Here is a 16,322-nt window from a genome sequence, read left to right as displayed (position 1 = left end):
CCGATCGATTACCTTTTTCGGGATTTTTTTAAAGAGTAGCCATCGTGTCGAAAACACTCTTCCGAGGTTTTAGTTCTATTTACATACATAACTGTCATCATCATCCATCTGTATACAGACAAATGATTACCTGATATACTACGCATTTCGAGATTCCGTTATGAAAATTTGTCACAAAAGACTTATTTATCAGCATATAACAACAGAGATGGTGAACATTCTATCGAAAAAATGGAAGTCTAGGCATTAACAGGGTTTATGACCTCGCAAAGGTTGTTTTTTTTCAATTTGAAAAAAATTCCTTCTCTTAAATGTTATATTTTATTTGTTATGATATTTTTTTTATTTTATTCAAATAACAAATATAAGTATACAATATTACTACTAAATACAATTTTTATATTTTTGATTTTTTATATTAAATACATATATTTACATTGACGTTTCCCATTACGTAAAAGAAAAAACAATTCTTCTGTACATAATGGGGAGTGACGTCTTACAATAGTTTGTTTATTTTATTTTTAATTATTAATATTTTTAGGATAACATATATTTTTTTTTTAAATGTTATATAAACGGTGTTTTTAATCAGTGCTACACAAAGAAGAATTATAAATGTTACTTTTTACTTCTTTCTTAAATATATTGTATTTCTGACTGCACTTTTAATTTTCTTTGTTCATTTCATTAAAAAAAATATTCCTCCCAATAATTGGGAATTAAGATATTACCACCTGTTCTAGGTCGCGTACTTACGTATTGTGACCTAGAAACACTATTATTTATTTTGTCTTTATGTATTTGAAGCAAACAATTCTTTTTTTAAAACAATTTTATAACTTATCTAATACGTAATTCTTAATTGGTGAAATCTTCAAGCATTTGGAGAAAAAAACTCAAAATATTGTTGGGGTAGTATTTTTTTACCCGTGGATTTTTCACCACCAGGACGGTGTGTTATCTTTTTTTTGTCCCCAAATTAGTGGAATAGTTGGCAACCCTATTTGCGAAGGGTGTCTCGTACAAAACTTGTTTTAATACCAAACTGTACGCGGGGAAGAATGTCGTTAATATGGTAATGCAAGCGGATAGCAGGTAATTGTAACTTGTAATAAATTAAAACTTACCCACTAATTAGTCACACGGAACTAGTTAACCGATCCGCAGTGACGTCACGACCTTACCGGTTTCGCTAACGAAACCAACCAATCAAAATGCTTAAAGAAATTGTGTGATTTTATGACCCGTGACATGATACCAAAGCGTCTGACACATTTTAATTAATTATCAACCCTGGATATTGTTTACTTTATAATTATTTTCCTTAATTATGCATTAAAGCATTAACTATGCGATCGAACATTTCAATAAATAAAAAAAAAAATATTAAACCGCTTACTGACTTTTCTGTGTCTGGTTTCGAAACGTTCCCGTCTCTTCGTCAGGACATTAATAACACTAACGATGTAAGTTTGAAATGTTTATGTTATTGCCTTTTTCAGGTTGATAAATATCGTATCAAGTCAATAAAAAATGACCACTCAAATTATGTTATAATAGGTCATGATCCCTGTTAACGCCTTAACTTGCATTAAAAAAATGAAATAAATCATTTGTGTTTGCTAGAATCGACGTCTTTAGCATTTATTTTTAATAATCAAATTAATAAATATTACATTTTAACATTAATCAGGTTGTGATCCCGTGGCTAGTGTATCGGACTCACAGCTCAAAAGTCCATGGTTCGAATCCCACTCTACCCCAACTGGATTCCCTTTTTCGAAATTAAATATTTGTCTATTTTTTTTTTGTGTCCGTTCTCTTCATTTGTGAAAAAATCGACTCCAACCTATGTCAATACCAAAAAAAATAATTATTTTATGATAACATATTTATATTGGTAAATGAAAATAATGCAACAGTATAGAAAAGCTGTAGTGACAAAATGATTCATAGTTTATTTTAAAATAACGATTTATTAAGTAAAATCGCTCCAAAACCGACGGAAACGGATGGATTCGAACCATAGATAACGATTTGTTTCAAAAGTGTGCGCAATTCGAAATAATTTATATATTATATTTTAATTTTTATCTATGTATTTTCAAAATAGGAACCAAGCCAAGCGTGAAAGGCGGGAACGGAATAACTTTAATGGCTATTAATTTTTGTGATTAGCATTTTAATCTATGGTGTTGGACGCCATTTTTTCGTAAGATGGAATATTGAAATCATCACCTACAAATAATTACTTTTTGTAGGCGGGGACTACGAAAATCGAGAAATTATTCGAAATTCTTTTTATTTAATATTAAAATGTAAATAGAATAAACTCTAATGTAATTAAAAATACGTTTACTATTCCAATAAAAATGTTAGTAAATATTTGTATATTTTATTTATTTATATTTACGACCAATTAGCATTTACATGGACGATATATCGTCGCCTTAATATAAATATAACGTAAGTAATTTTTATTCTGTATTTGAAATTATGTATAAATATTTTTCAGCGTACAAAATAGCATATATCTCTGTCATTTGAACGAATAAACTGATGACAGAAAAGAGATTAAACACATTTTTCGAAAAATGCATACCTCAAAAAAGATGTATGTTCCTTGGAATACAGCGTAAATCAGTAAGTGGTCCGTAAAACAGTGTTAGTAGTATACATGTGTTTGGATAATTCAATTCAAAATAAATTATACGAACAAAATAAAAAAAAAGACCACTTAAGTCTCATACTAAATTATCGGTTTATGAAGTTTTTGGTTTTAGTGACGTACGTTGTTTTCAAATTAAGGCGACAATATGTAAATTATATAGCTGTATTATTATGTTTTCATGCATTGGTATAAATACTCTTTTTGGTGTATGCTTGGGTGTCCCGCACTAATAAAATAAAACAAATATATTTTGTGCATACTGTTTGTTGACCAAATAATATGAAAAATTAAAATATGATAAAAAACAGTTAAAATAATAAATACTAATAGTGCAAGAATATCGACACAATGATTAATATATGAAGGAGGGAAGAGATGGAACAAAATTGTACTATAATCCGGGGAGAAAATACGTGAATCGTTAGGATGAAGAAAATTCTGACTGACTTTGTTTTCGCTCTTCCTTAAATGCCTGTCCGATACTTTACAAAAAAACAACTGCATTTCGGACTGATTATTATGCCTATCAAAAATCGAAAAAATCGAGGTCTCGTTTTCCCGATTTCCGCACCCCAAAATTGAACTAAATTTGTTTTTTTTTAAAATATATATTATCAGAATTAAATTTCCTGTGCCGGTACTTTTTGCGTTTTCCAAATATATTTTTCATATTTGTATACCATACGCCCGAAGACGGCAGATAAAACTAAGCACCGGTCCTAACGCCCAAAATAAATTATTGCGTTGTGCCCACGCAGACGGGCATGTATCACACAAACAAAAAAAATGTTTTATTTAAACGTTAAATGGCAAATATATCAACTAGGTACCATTGACAATCATTGAATTTTGTAAAATAAACATTGTTTTTTTTTAAAAAAAAACAATCAAATTGACTTAAAGCTTTGCCTATTTTTTTTTGATCGCACTAATATTAAACAAAAACACGTTTACTCTTTTACGTGGTCATAATAATAATTATTATTATTATGGATAACATATATAGCGCCATTTTCGTAATATAATACCTCAAGGGCGCTGTACAAAGTGAATTTATTAAGATATAAATTTAATTTTAACTTAATTTAGGAAAAATAATGTACTTTGTCACCACATGCTAAGAATTTGTTCAAATGATTTAGAGAACAAGTGGGTTTTAAGTTTCTTCCGAAACATCACTTCACTCTCACAGTTTCGGATTTCTGCTGGGAGAGCATTCCATGCCGTAGGGCCTGCGACCGCAAATGCACGTTCGTCAATTCAATCATAATTCAATTAATCAACAAATTCAATATTTCAACAAAAAAATATTAAGGACACGCCAAAGGTAAATAAATATCGATAGTGGGAAAAGAAACTACTCTAGTGCCATAATCCGGAAAGAAAATACGAGAATACGTTAGGCTGACGAAAAATCAGACCGTTCCTCTTAAGAACAACTCAGTATTTGGCTATCCTTTTTTTAGTTTGAACAACCATGAGTAAGTTGGATGAATGATACGATAGCCTTCGAAATGCGATTTTTACATTTGTAACTATAATAATTACAGGTTTCGTCTGTGTAAATGTAAATCATATCTATTCAAATTCGTTACCTTGATATGTAATGTAAGCTTGGTAATTGAACTGAGGGAATTCGCCATTGTAAATTGGTTTGCAATTACAGTAATAGTAATTAGCGTTCGATTTTTCCCGCTTCGAATTCTTTCATATATATTTTTTTATTACTTTTTTATTCTTGACAAGACCAATTACAGGTTTTCACAAATAGCACCGCAGTGAGTAAAAATATATTCTCAAACATAAAATAAATTATCTTAATCCAAAAGGAAAATGAAAAAAACACTGCAAAATTATTTCGAAAGCAAACGCCGCATGTCATTATGATTATTGAAAAATAAATATTTGTTTATTGATTTTGTTATTACATTAAAATTATTGAAAATTCGCCATAGATATGAATTTTGCGTATAATTAGATGAGACTAAAGGAGTATGAAGAAGAAGGTTATTCCTAGGAACTTTTTGAGGAACATTAATAGAGAGTTTAGATAGCAATTCGGGACATCAAGAATAAATTTTTAAAAGCAAAATTATATTTGGCACAACAACACTCTTAAAATTCTTTTTAAAAAAAGACAAAACAATTTGACAGTTTAATTTTTTTCCAAATTTTTAAGCATCTGTACTTTCACACAATTCGTATTAACTAAATACATTTATTATAATGATAATGTTAAAAATTGAAATCATGATTTAATAATATTTTAATGTTAATCGATCTAAGTAATATGTTTTCATTATAGATTGTTTTTAATTATCCTCATTAAATAATTATAATTTACTATGGAAATAAAAGACGAGTGATACATTAACCTTCAAATTTTTATTTCTTAATAAATCACAATGAACTTTCATCACAAATTTTCACTTACAAACTTAAATGTTTTAAAAAATTATAAATAAAAACTTTTCGAAGATAAACATGAGCCAAAATAAAGCACGTTGTAATACGAAACGCAGAAGGACGAACAACACATATACATAAATATTTTTTTTTCGTTTTCCAGAGAGCCACGCTGGCCGAGAAGGAGGTCACAGATCTGAAGGAGCAGCTGGCCGTGGGCGGCGCCCCCTCGCCGCCGCCGCCCTCGCCGCCCAGCGCGGCGGACGGCGGGCCCGAAGGGCCGGCGGGCGGCGCCGCCGCGCCCGGGGGGCTGCTAGACGCCAAGCTGGAGCGCGCGCACTGCAACAACAACAACAGCATCAGCCCCACGCACAACTCCACCTCCGCCAGCCTCGAGATGGAACTGGCAGCGAAAGAAAAAGAGGTATGTCGAATTTTGTTTAGTCACTTGAAGACTTCGAATTATTCACAGTTTTATTGATACAAAATGTCGATTTATTTTGAAATGCAATAAAAATCTGTAGCTTGCTAGTGTAGCTTTTTAAAGTCACTGAAAAGCATGTATTTATTAAGAAACCGATAAGTGTTGCCCCTCAAGTGACCATAAAATATCGATTTATTGAGCCCTTAAAAATCACTGCTATATTTAATTTTTTTTACATAATGTTTTTTTATTTTTTATAATAATTTCTAAAAAATTTTTTACGTTCTTTTAATTTACACAAATATTTAGATTTTGGTGGCCATTTTCAACGAGTTGTATTATTATTATTATGGATTATTAGGGATAACTTATATAGCGCCATTTTCGTAACAAAATACCTCAAGGGCGCTTTACATAGTATGTAACTCACTATTAGAAAATGGAAATCAAGTTGGGGTAGAGTGGGGTTGGAGGGAACCTCGGACCTCTGATCCGTGAATCCGCAACACTAACCACGGGACCACAACCCAAGAATGTAAATCTCGAAGTGTAGCCCCTAAAGGTTACAAGAAAACATCTGTTTATTTGGATATATGTTAGTATCTTAAAGTGTAGATCTCGAAAAATATCGATTTAGATATAATGTAAATCTCGAAGCCCTAAAAGTCACTAAAAATATTTTTCAAATTCTTATGGAATAAACTGTCCAGTATATAAGTTAAAATCTTTCAGCGTGGGATCTGAAGATTCGTTTTTTTGTCGAATTTAAAGGACACTATATATTATATTATACTTCCTGTATAATGAAACATGTTGAATAAAAAAATGTAAATTCTTTTCATGTATTATTTTATTATTTATTTGCATATTGCTGTATTTTGGTGCAGATAATAGAAAAAAATGCACTAATGTATCGCAAATATCGCATGAAATAGAAACAATACAGAAAGGTAAAAATATCAATCCTACGCTTTTTAATAGTTAAATCCAATAATTTGAAAATGATGGGACTCGACCATGCACTCACCAAAGCCACAAATAATGGGAGATGAGTTATGATCAATAGAGAAGAGACTATTCCACTCATTGATTGAATTATCGATAGTAATATCAGAGGGGGATTTGCCCCGTGTCGAGACCAATAAATCAATTAAAAAGGGACGAACTTTAAATTAAAATTGACAGTTTATTAAATAACCATAGACAAATGGAGAAAAATAACAACGTTTTATTGACCGTTGATTTGCCGAAATGGCGGTTCAATTGGATTATCCGGTATCCATTGTTTTAATGTGTTTCTCAATAAGCATGTTCCCATAGCTCGATTTCCTCCATCGCTGAACCCGCGGCCCGCGTAATTCAGTGGAGACCAAATTTCTAACTAACACAAATACAATCGTATTGTTTCTTATTCAATACCTTAAAAACTTGTATTGCTTGATCACAAGTGAGAAAGTATTTTGTGTATAATTCGTCAATTCGGCACCATTGTTACAATGTACACTGCTTTGACAAAAAAAAGAAAATATTGTAATATATTAAAGTTAAAACAATCAAAATGTGATACTGTCTTAGAATAATGACTTAATAGAGTCGCCCAAATGAAAAAAATCGTATGATTATTGACCACGAAGTTAGCTACCAGATTACAGCAATACAATGAGGCGTAGATACTTGGGTTGAAAATTGCAAGCTCTATCCAAAACCGACCATTACACGTGTTGTTAAACTCAAAACCAAACTAAAACCAAACAAAAAATTTTGAACGTTTTTGTACTGTGCAATAAAGCTTAAGGGCTTCTCTAGAGAATTATTGCTCTAAGGATACTGTACACTTCTTTTAATGAATATGTGTACAAAATAAGTCAAGGATGCTTTCATATTTTTTATACGACGAATTATTCAATTCTTTATTCTCCTTATTTGTTTTCTCCTTTATTTCCTCGATTAAACGCGAACCGAAAGAAGTGTCGAAAATGCTCACTTTCGTCTACTTGACATTCCTTTTTGAAGGCTTGTAATCATTAAAAATAATAAAAGCAACGTAAAAGCACATACAAAAAAAGGTGTAGAGATATTTTTTTTTTCGAATAATTTTTACCATTTTGTTTAATTTCAAACGAAAAAATACAGACACAATTTATATTAACACCTAATACAATTTATTTTATGGAGTAATTAGATAATTAACTATGTTTTTATGCACATTAAAAAAATACAGCTGCCGAGCTGTGATAACGAGTTACCCAGAAATAAACAAGGAAATATGTATATATTTTTCTTGCATGAATGATTGAATGTGTATCGTGAATTGTTATCTAATTGTTAAGGACAACGCAATAATTGCCGTATAGATGTAGCTTAGGTGTAGCTAGTAAGGAATGATGTGTCTTTGTTCCATACGTAAGTGGTAAAAATCATTTAATTTTATCAGCTGTATGATTTTAACTTTTTATCTAAATTTACATGTTTTGAAGTGCATATTTCAACTATATTTAATATACATTAGTCAAGGATCTCTAGTCTCATTGTTTCTGTATGAGAACATATTGAACGTAGATTGAGTGACTCACACGATGACTTTGAAAAAAAATGTAATTAATCACACTTGCGATGTGTTCTCGAGTCATGCATGGCTTACCGAGGAATAAACATTTATTATTTATGGAGTTGTATAACAAGGTTTCAATGTTCGTACAATACCATGTACCGCACACGAGATTAATAAAACATTCGAAAATATTTTTTTCTTTTAAATTAAAGAAATATTTTTTGACAGTTTTTAAATTAAGATAATAATTATGAATCAATATTGTTTTTTTTTAATTCTGAACTGCAGTCAGCTCTATTTATTTTGTCATTTCGTTTATTTTTAACGTCGAAAATAATATTATATTGGTTTAGCTCTATAATAGTTGTATGTGTCTCGCTGGGTGGAAAATACAGTTCTGTGTGTAAAATAGAACCAAAAATTGAGTGGCAAAACGCCCGCCTCATATTGTAGTGGTTTGCGCGTTCGCTTCCATGCTTGAGGTCCTGGATTTGATTCTTGTGAAGCTTGATATGAAATTTTTGTTTTTAAATTAAGGATTTCCACTGAAAGATTTCGCTATCACTGAACTGGCACCTGTAACGTAAGACGTATCGCCTTACCTAGTTAAGGATAACTGATGATTGAGATACATTGCATTTTACTTAACAATGCAGTACCCTATGCTCCATTGGATGCGAATAAGGGTTTGATGATAATGATGAGTTCTAAAATGGCTGTTGGTAGATTTATAAAATATTCTTGTAACACATAATGTCTTTATTTAAAATCGTTTTCTATTATTTTTAATTGGTTTGTTTAAGATTGTTTTTCTCGCGTCATTTCCCGTCCATGTTGGGGGTTATTTCTGTCTTTTTAACGCTTCGCCGTTCGAAATGTCATGTCAGAAAATCATGATAATTAACAGTGTTAATGATGTAATCTTGGCTCGAGATCGCACGAAATCGACAAAACACGAGTATTATTGATACCCAAAGTCCCGTAAAACAAACACGGGTAACTTTCTGGTTAAATTGAAAGTAATCTAGGCATCGTTATCGGGTGAAAAATTAAATGTCCCCCCGGACATTAGCATAAAAATTCAAATGGAACCTTGTGGCGTACGAGCGCCTTCAAGTTTCAGCAACGTGGCTTATATATCACGAATATTATCGCTGCATTTTATAAAGATCTAGACTTTATGACAAATGTCACGAGATCGGCTCGGCGCGATAGCGCTTATCATGTAATGCTGCCGTCAGACTTTTGGTTCGTGTCGCGTGAGGTGTGATTGCGCCTTTACTTGCGAAGTTCCTACTTTAAAATGGCAAAGGGGAAAGTGTAGATGTTACTTTGGAAATTTTATTCCATGACTGTTGCGTCAATTGACGGCTTTAAGATGTCAATAGAGATAAAAATTATTTAGCGACTCATAAACTTGTGTCTAAATAGTTCAGTAATGACTGCCGCTACAACTATTGAAGGTAACGTTGTTATTTACCTATCGATTCCAAAAGATCGATAAAGATAATATTTATTTTATGTTACCTTATCTGCTCATACACATAGTAATTCGTCGTGTCGCAAAACACATGTCGTCACACACTTAGTGATTCATAATATTTTGTTATGCAAATGATATTTTCTTTAAAAATATCTTTCTTAAAAAAATAATATGCTAACGTTGCTTTCCACGTAGTATAATTGAAGAGGTCTCGGGTTTAATTCCCTGCATGGTTGACCTGATTTTTTCTTTAATGCGTTTTTACACTAGACTATTTTATAGTCCTTGGACTGGCGCCTGAACCCTACAATTTACAATCTTACCCTTGTGTGACATAAATGATCAAGATACGCTGCGGTTAATGTACCAATAAGTGCGGAAAGGGATAATGAATGAAAATACACGTATAATCAAAATGCAACAATCAAAATCATTATGTTGTGAGTTAGTGCAAGTAAGAAACATGAGCTCCTCAAAAAATGTTTACTATTAAATAAATGTTACGTTTACATCAAAATGAGTTGTTTTATCATACATTTTTCAAGAAACTAATTTTGTATATTTTGATGCAATTAACATTAATATATTTTTTTATGTGCTACTTGTTTTATATATTTATTTTTATCAATGGAAAAAATGAATATTTATTTTCTTTAAACTGCAAATTCAGTTTATCAAACTAATTTTTAAAAGGGGCAACTTTTTTTTGTGTCTATTGACGAACCGCCACTGCTCTTATCTTCTATGTCATCTGCCCCTAAATCCAAGCCAGTGCGGAGTCGCTAGTAGCCGGGGACCAGTGGCGTATCGTGCAGGCGCGCTGCCGCCGCAGGCATGCATAATGCAAACTATCCCGTCGTTATTCATACAAAACAACTGCGAGGAATGTCGCGAAACACGGGCTGACTAGAGTTTTCGTGCCCTCTTTATAACTTCCACTTGTGAATGTCCCCGGTCAGATAACAGAAATCTTTATGGATTTGCGAAACTGACATTAGTCAAACGTCAAAACTGTTGCTTTCAAACTTTTGATTTTTTAAAATAATAATAATAAAAATGATAATAAATAAAATAATAAAGTAGAAAGCATTAATTTCCAAACGAAAAGTTGCACCAAAATAGTTTAAAATAAATGCATTCTGTCTTTAACAACGAAATATGTTGCATAACAGCCGTGGAGAGAGATAAGATAAGCCGTTTTTTTTCAGTAATCAATTAAGCTCATTTTAATTAATTTATTGAAAATTTTTCATTTCGAGTTTATTTTTAATCTTGGTACCAGCTTGTTGATCTAAATTATCTTCCATTCAATGTTTTTTTTAATCATTTTATAACTTTAAAAAAAAAACGTTTCCATTTATAAAATAATACTAGTTATAGTTCCATTTCTATACCTTATGGTGCATAGGGCACTGCATTGGTGCTCCAATCACAGCGTTTCCTGATACTTTTATTGGGTGAAATATTTTAGACCAACCTTAATGGGAATTGAGCCTAAGACCTCATGCATGGTCACCAAAAGGCTAATCACTAGACCACAATGCTGACTTTCCTAATTTATCAAAAATAATATTTTTCAAATAATTCACGTTGTATATTTGTTCACTATAGTGAACACCCTTTTATTTCATTATATCAGCAATGACAGTACTTACACGAAATAATTTTTAATGCACGCAGTCAATTTTCATAAAATGTATTATTTTGCTCACAAAACTCATTTTTTTCAATACGGATTATCCCACATTCCCCCTTTTTGTTAGATGATAACGTCATTGCTCGCGGTATTAACAACCTTAAAATAATTCATTCCCCCAAACCATTTTACATTTATTTCTTCCTACGCCTATACCCATGCACCATCACACCTCTTCCCTTTCCTTTTTTTTCTATCGAGCAACAAAAATCGTGCCTTAATAATAAAACCTTACGATACCTCCCGCTCCGATTTCCCCTTTGTGAAAAAATGGCGGTGAAGATATTGAATTTTAATACCTTATTGTTCTTATAATACCGCTTTCCCCTATCTTTGAAATCTTGAAGGAATATATTAATAAAATTTACCCCATTTATACTGCCACTGTGAAAAATATTAATTCAATCATGATTTATTTATTCTTTCCCCCAAAATGAGACCATTTTGAGACCCCCCAATTTTTTTTTCCAATTTTTATTTTTATAAACACGCATTTGGAAAAAAAATTCTCGTACTTACCTACAAGTGCTTATTGTCAACCTGTTTTTTAAAAATTATTATAAATTTATAAAACTTAGTTTTAATATTAAGTAATATCAACTAATATTTATATTCCATTTACGTATTTCGTTAAACTTACACGTGCTCCTATTCTAACACTTTTAGTTTACGTATTAACATTAAATATTTATATGTATCAAAATAATCCATTAATTTACAAAATTCTAACCGAACTATACATAACTTTTAAAACGTGTACATTTGTTTCACCTTTAACAACTTTTTAATAATAATTCATTGATTCATATTAGTAAGCAAACGTATGTTTTTAAAAGTTTTCATTGAATACAAAATACCATACCACGCAACTAAAAGTTTTATAATATTTATATTTTATGATTCAGCGTAGATTGATTTTCTTTGTATTTCAGCTCTATTACAATACAAAAACATATTTTCTGCAAAATAAATATTTTTTAACGTTACAAATAAAATAATATTTAAGGTCGGTACGCTTGTAAATTTAGAATCGATTGATAAACGTTGTATTTTTTTACAAAATTTAATATAAAATTATCCTTTTAATAATTTTTAATCAAACAAAAATTTATGCCATATATTTTGCTTCTTTTTTCATCACAATAGCTTTTTTCTAGAAAGGTACTAAAATAATTTAATACGACCTAAACAGACGGTATAGTATTAGTTAAAAATACATCAAAATGTGGCCATAAAAATGGATTTTAATTTTACATTGTGCTTTTACTCCTGTCTTCAATCTAAAGTTTGTTATGGTCGAATAATAATTCACCAATAATACATTACCATACACCTGTATTTATAAAACTTGAAATAAGTTTCCAGCATCTTATTCCTCTGCATAATTTCTCTTCCCCTTCGGGGCACTGTTTCGGGGGTGTTACGCCGTGAAAATCGTCTAACAAAATTGCCCATAAAAACGCGGAAAAGCACCCTAGAAAATATCGCGAACGAACCGAATGTCTCGGGTAATATATGTTTATTGTATCTTATCTTGTAATTTGTTATTTCTTGTTTCAATGATCGACGGAAGTTGAGCTACAGTATATTTTATGTTTCTTCTTCTTCAGCCTATTTCCGTCCACTCCTGGACAAAAGCCTCCTGCATGTCGCTCTGTTCGGTGCTGACTGCATCCAGGTCACACCAAAATGCCAGTCTAGCTGCTCTCTTTTGCTTAGTTGTGACCGCCCAGCTCTTCTTTTCGTTCGAGATCTACAAGTCAAAAGGCCCTTTGCCCATTTCTTGTCCGAGCTTATGGCTACGTGGTTTGCTCATTATTATTTAAGGGTCGCTATGCGGTGAGTGATGTTAGTAACTTTTAAACTCAATTTATCATAATAAGTTCGCACTTAAAACTATTTTTTTTTTACTAGGCGGCTTTCATGGTGTTATTGCTAAGACGCTTGATTTGCGCACGGATGTTTCCAAGTTTGATTCCCGATGAGAACACAAAAATTTAAGGTGACTCTGAAGCCTGGCCTCTGTATGCTTTTATTTACCACTGTAAATGGGCCTTCTGGCCTATAGTGGTGTCAAATAAATAAATAAATAATAAGTGATAAACTTAAATATTGAAGTTTATCACAAGTTAAATAATAAACTTGTTTAATTTACTTTTATTTTAAGCCATTAATAATAATTTAATATTATTGTAAATTTTCAATCTTTGAAAAACTAATAATTTTACGTATATGAACACGTACTTTCTGTTTGAGGTCTCTCTTAACGTTCAAAACAAAACTTAAAATGGTTTTAGATTTTTTTTGAAAATTTACGAATCCAATACTAGGTTTTATTTATAACAAAGGTAGTTTGTATTTATATTTTATGCATCGGTAATGTAAATAACGCAATTTCATTATTATTATTATTACGACGCGTACGCCCTTTTTCCAAGTTCACCCCTCTTCTATAGCGCATAAACAGAAGAAGCATTAAGCCTTCATTGCATATTGCAAACATTGTGTTTTTATTAATATCGTATATTCAAAATAATGCATCAATTTGCTTACAAATTGCCACGTCATAAAATTTTATTTGTAGTCCTGAAATTCTCAAGATGTTTTCAGGAAATCAACAGAAATATTAACTGAAAACAGAAATATTACGAATCGGTAAATTAATCTCCATATTAACTTAAACACATTTTTAAACATTGTTAAGCTAGCTTATTAGGGGGTTAAAAACAAAACCGCCACTGTCTATGATTGCTGTTTTTTATTTCTTTTAAGTTTAATGCGCTTATTGAACTTAAAATGAACCGTTTTTTCGCTACTTGTTATATCACGTACAAGTTAGGCATTAATCTTAAAGGAAATTGTCTTTTCGCTACCGGTTTTGTTGGTCTTCCCAAAAACAGAGATCATGGACAGTGGCGGTTTTGCTTTTTACCCCCTCAAATGCCAGTTGCATTACCAAAAGTGAGAGTAAAAAGGGTTTGACGTTAAAAAATATCACCAAACTAAAAACGCCATATAAACTGCCTTATGTACAAGGAAATAAAGTTGTTTGAGGAAATGCAGGAAAATATAAAAAATGAGGAAAGTGTAAATATATTTCATATTAAATATAAATAGTATGTGTTGTGTAAAAAATACTAGGTTAAATACAAATTAAGTGGGGAATATACATAAGTTAATATAAATATTATACGACAACGATAAATAATGCTTGCCATTTCGTTTTACTCGGTGCACATTTTTAAATTTGAAAACAATTGGCACAACTTATGTTAACACCTAATATATAAAAATGTCTGCCAATAAATTGAAGATTTTTTTGTTACCTATTTTGGTTTGAATTCTACCCTAAAAATCAGCTACTCAATCAAAGTTAAACAACTTGCCTATAAGCCTTTTGAAAGTAATTAATTAAAATAAAAAATGAATCTCTCCAATAAAGTCAGTCACCCTTAGGTCCGTTAAAATCTAAGGGCGGTGTTTTCAAAAAACAAATGCTTCTTACTCTTAAATAAACAATATTCGACCTTTTCAACCCTCTGTCAATAATCTTTCTCCCTTATAATATTCACCTCAAAGTCTCGGAATCTAAGACCCCGATTTTAACGACCTCGGTGTCAATAAATACGTCTTATAAAGGAAAAAATCCTCCCCTAAGGATAGAAAAAGATAGACTGACGAAAGGAAGAGTCCTTTTATTTTACGTCATTAATTAAAGCAATCTCATTAATATTTTGCATTTATTAAAATATTCTGTCTTTGAGGACGAAAGCAAATTAGGAAATGCAAAATGCTTTTAAACATGGAAAATATTTTTTTTACTGGTTGTGCATTAATAATTTAAATTAAAAAAAAAAAATAAACAGCCTGTTTTTTTTATATAGTAAATCCCATCCTCATTTGCCCTTACACATATTATTGCATTCGTATTCTAATGGCAGCGTATATAAATCTTACTCTGTGTTAGGTAATAAAATAACGATGTTTTACTGTTCTTTTTAAGTAAAAAATAAATAAATCTCTTTGACGAAAATTTAAACCTTGTACATAATTTTATCTAAGCAAGGTAAAAAAAATCATGTAACTGCCATATAAAAATATATTAAAAAACATGGTAGACAGGAAAGGAGTATTTGGTAAGGTGTTTTTACTAAAGAATATTTCATAGTCATAGCTGGCACCTGAAGCAAAACCTCTTGCACGGTTGTCAAATGCGCTGACCACGAGGTGAAACAAAAGGATAATACCTTGAATGCATATAATTATACTGACGTATGAGCTCAGGGTAATTGGTTATTACTTTAAATGTATGAGACATTTCCTCCCCTTTATTTGTAATCCTTTTAGCTATCCAACTTTTGAAAGCTTTTTCGTATTTGATAAATTATAAAACCAAGGTGGTTTCAGATTAGACTTATATTTATACATATCTATTATTTTAAAAATCCCATTATATGTCATAATAGTACATTTTTATATTAGGTCATTTCACAATTTTACCGTCGTCAGACTAACAAACATTGCATCTTTATAATTTTTCGTTACTTTCCCGCCACGATTTCGCGCCAAACGTTACAGCTTTCTTTTTTCAAATATCAAAGGGAAAATGTCTGAAAGACGGACTGGCCACACCGCCCTCGGGGGATACCATGGGAAAAAAAGAATTAAAGAGAGGGTATCCGATGAAGACTGTTAACACTTTGGTATATTGTAATACAAGCTAAAACCAGTGGTAAGTTTAACAGGTCCGCACAGTTAAAAAAAATATATTTGAAATTTTTTTTTGTACCTGGATTAAATTAATGATATTTTATTATATGAGTTTTATTTTCATTTCAGCTTGCTTATTTGTTCCCATACATTTAAAAAATCTACCATATCACGTTGTTTTTTTTAACTTCTTAGTTTTTTAACAACTTTAAAACTTTTTGATTCCATGGTTTTATAATTTGTTTAAATATTCATTTTATTTATCATATCATACACATCAAAATTATACATTCAAAAAATACATATTTACTATCTATCTAACTTAGCGCGTTTGCCTACCGTGAAAGAAGTCTCGGGTTCGATTCCCGAAATGGTTGA

The 16,322-nt window shown here is 31.1% G+C and overlaps 1 protein-coding gene across 1 annotated transcript in view; it reads left to right on the top strand.

The window, feature by feature from the left end:
- The window catches only part of LOC148279874 (uncharacterized), a gene marked incomplete at its 3' end in the record, with an annotated part of 161,703 nt that extends 156,199 nt beyond the window's left edge, over positions 1-5,504 (top strand). Inside the window, exon 3 of the mRNA XM_088229275.1 lies at positions 5,244-5,504. Within this exon, the coding sequence (XP_088085401.1) occupies positions 5,244-5,504 (261 nt within the window). The remainder of the gene's footprint in view (positions 1-5,243) is intronic.
- Between the last annotated feature and the right edge of the window lie 10,818 nt (positions 5,505-16,322).

This window comes from Micrasema longulum, unplaced genomic scaffold (assembly GCF_059751315.1).
Source record: "Micrasema longulum isolate JH-2025_06_02 unplaced genomic scaffold, ASM5975131v1 h1tg000658l, whole genome shotgun sequence".
NCBI classification, from domain to species: Eukaryota; Metazoa; Arthropoda; class Insecta; order Trichoptera; family Brachycentridae; genus Micrasema; species Micrasema longulum.
The sequence above is the reverse complement of the archived record's forward strand: the minus strand, read 5'-3'. Positions and strand labels throughout refer to the sequence as shown.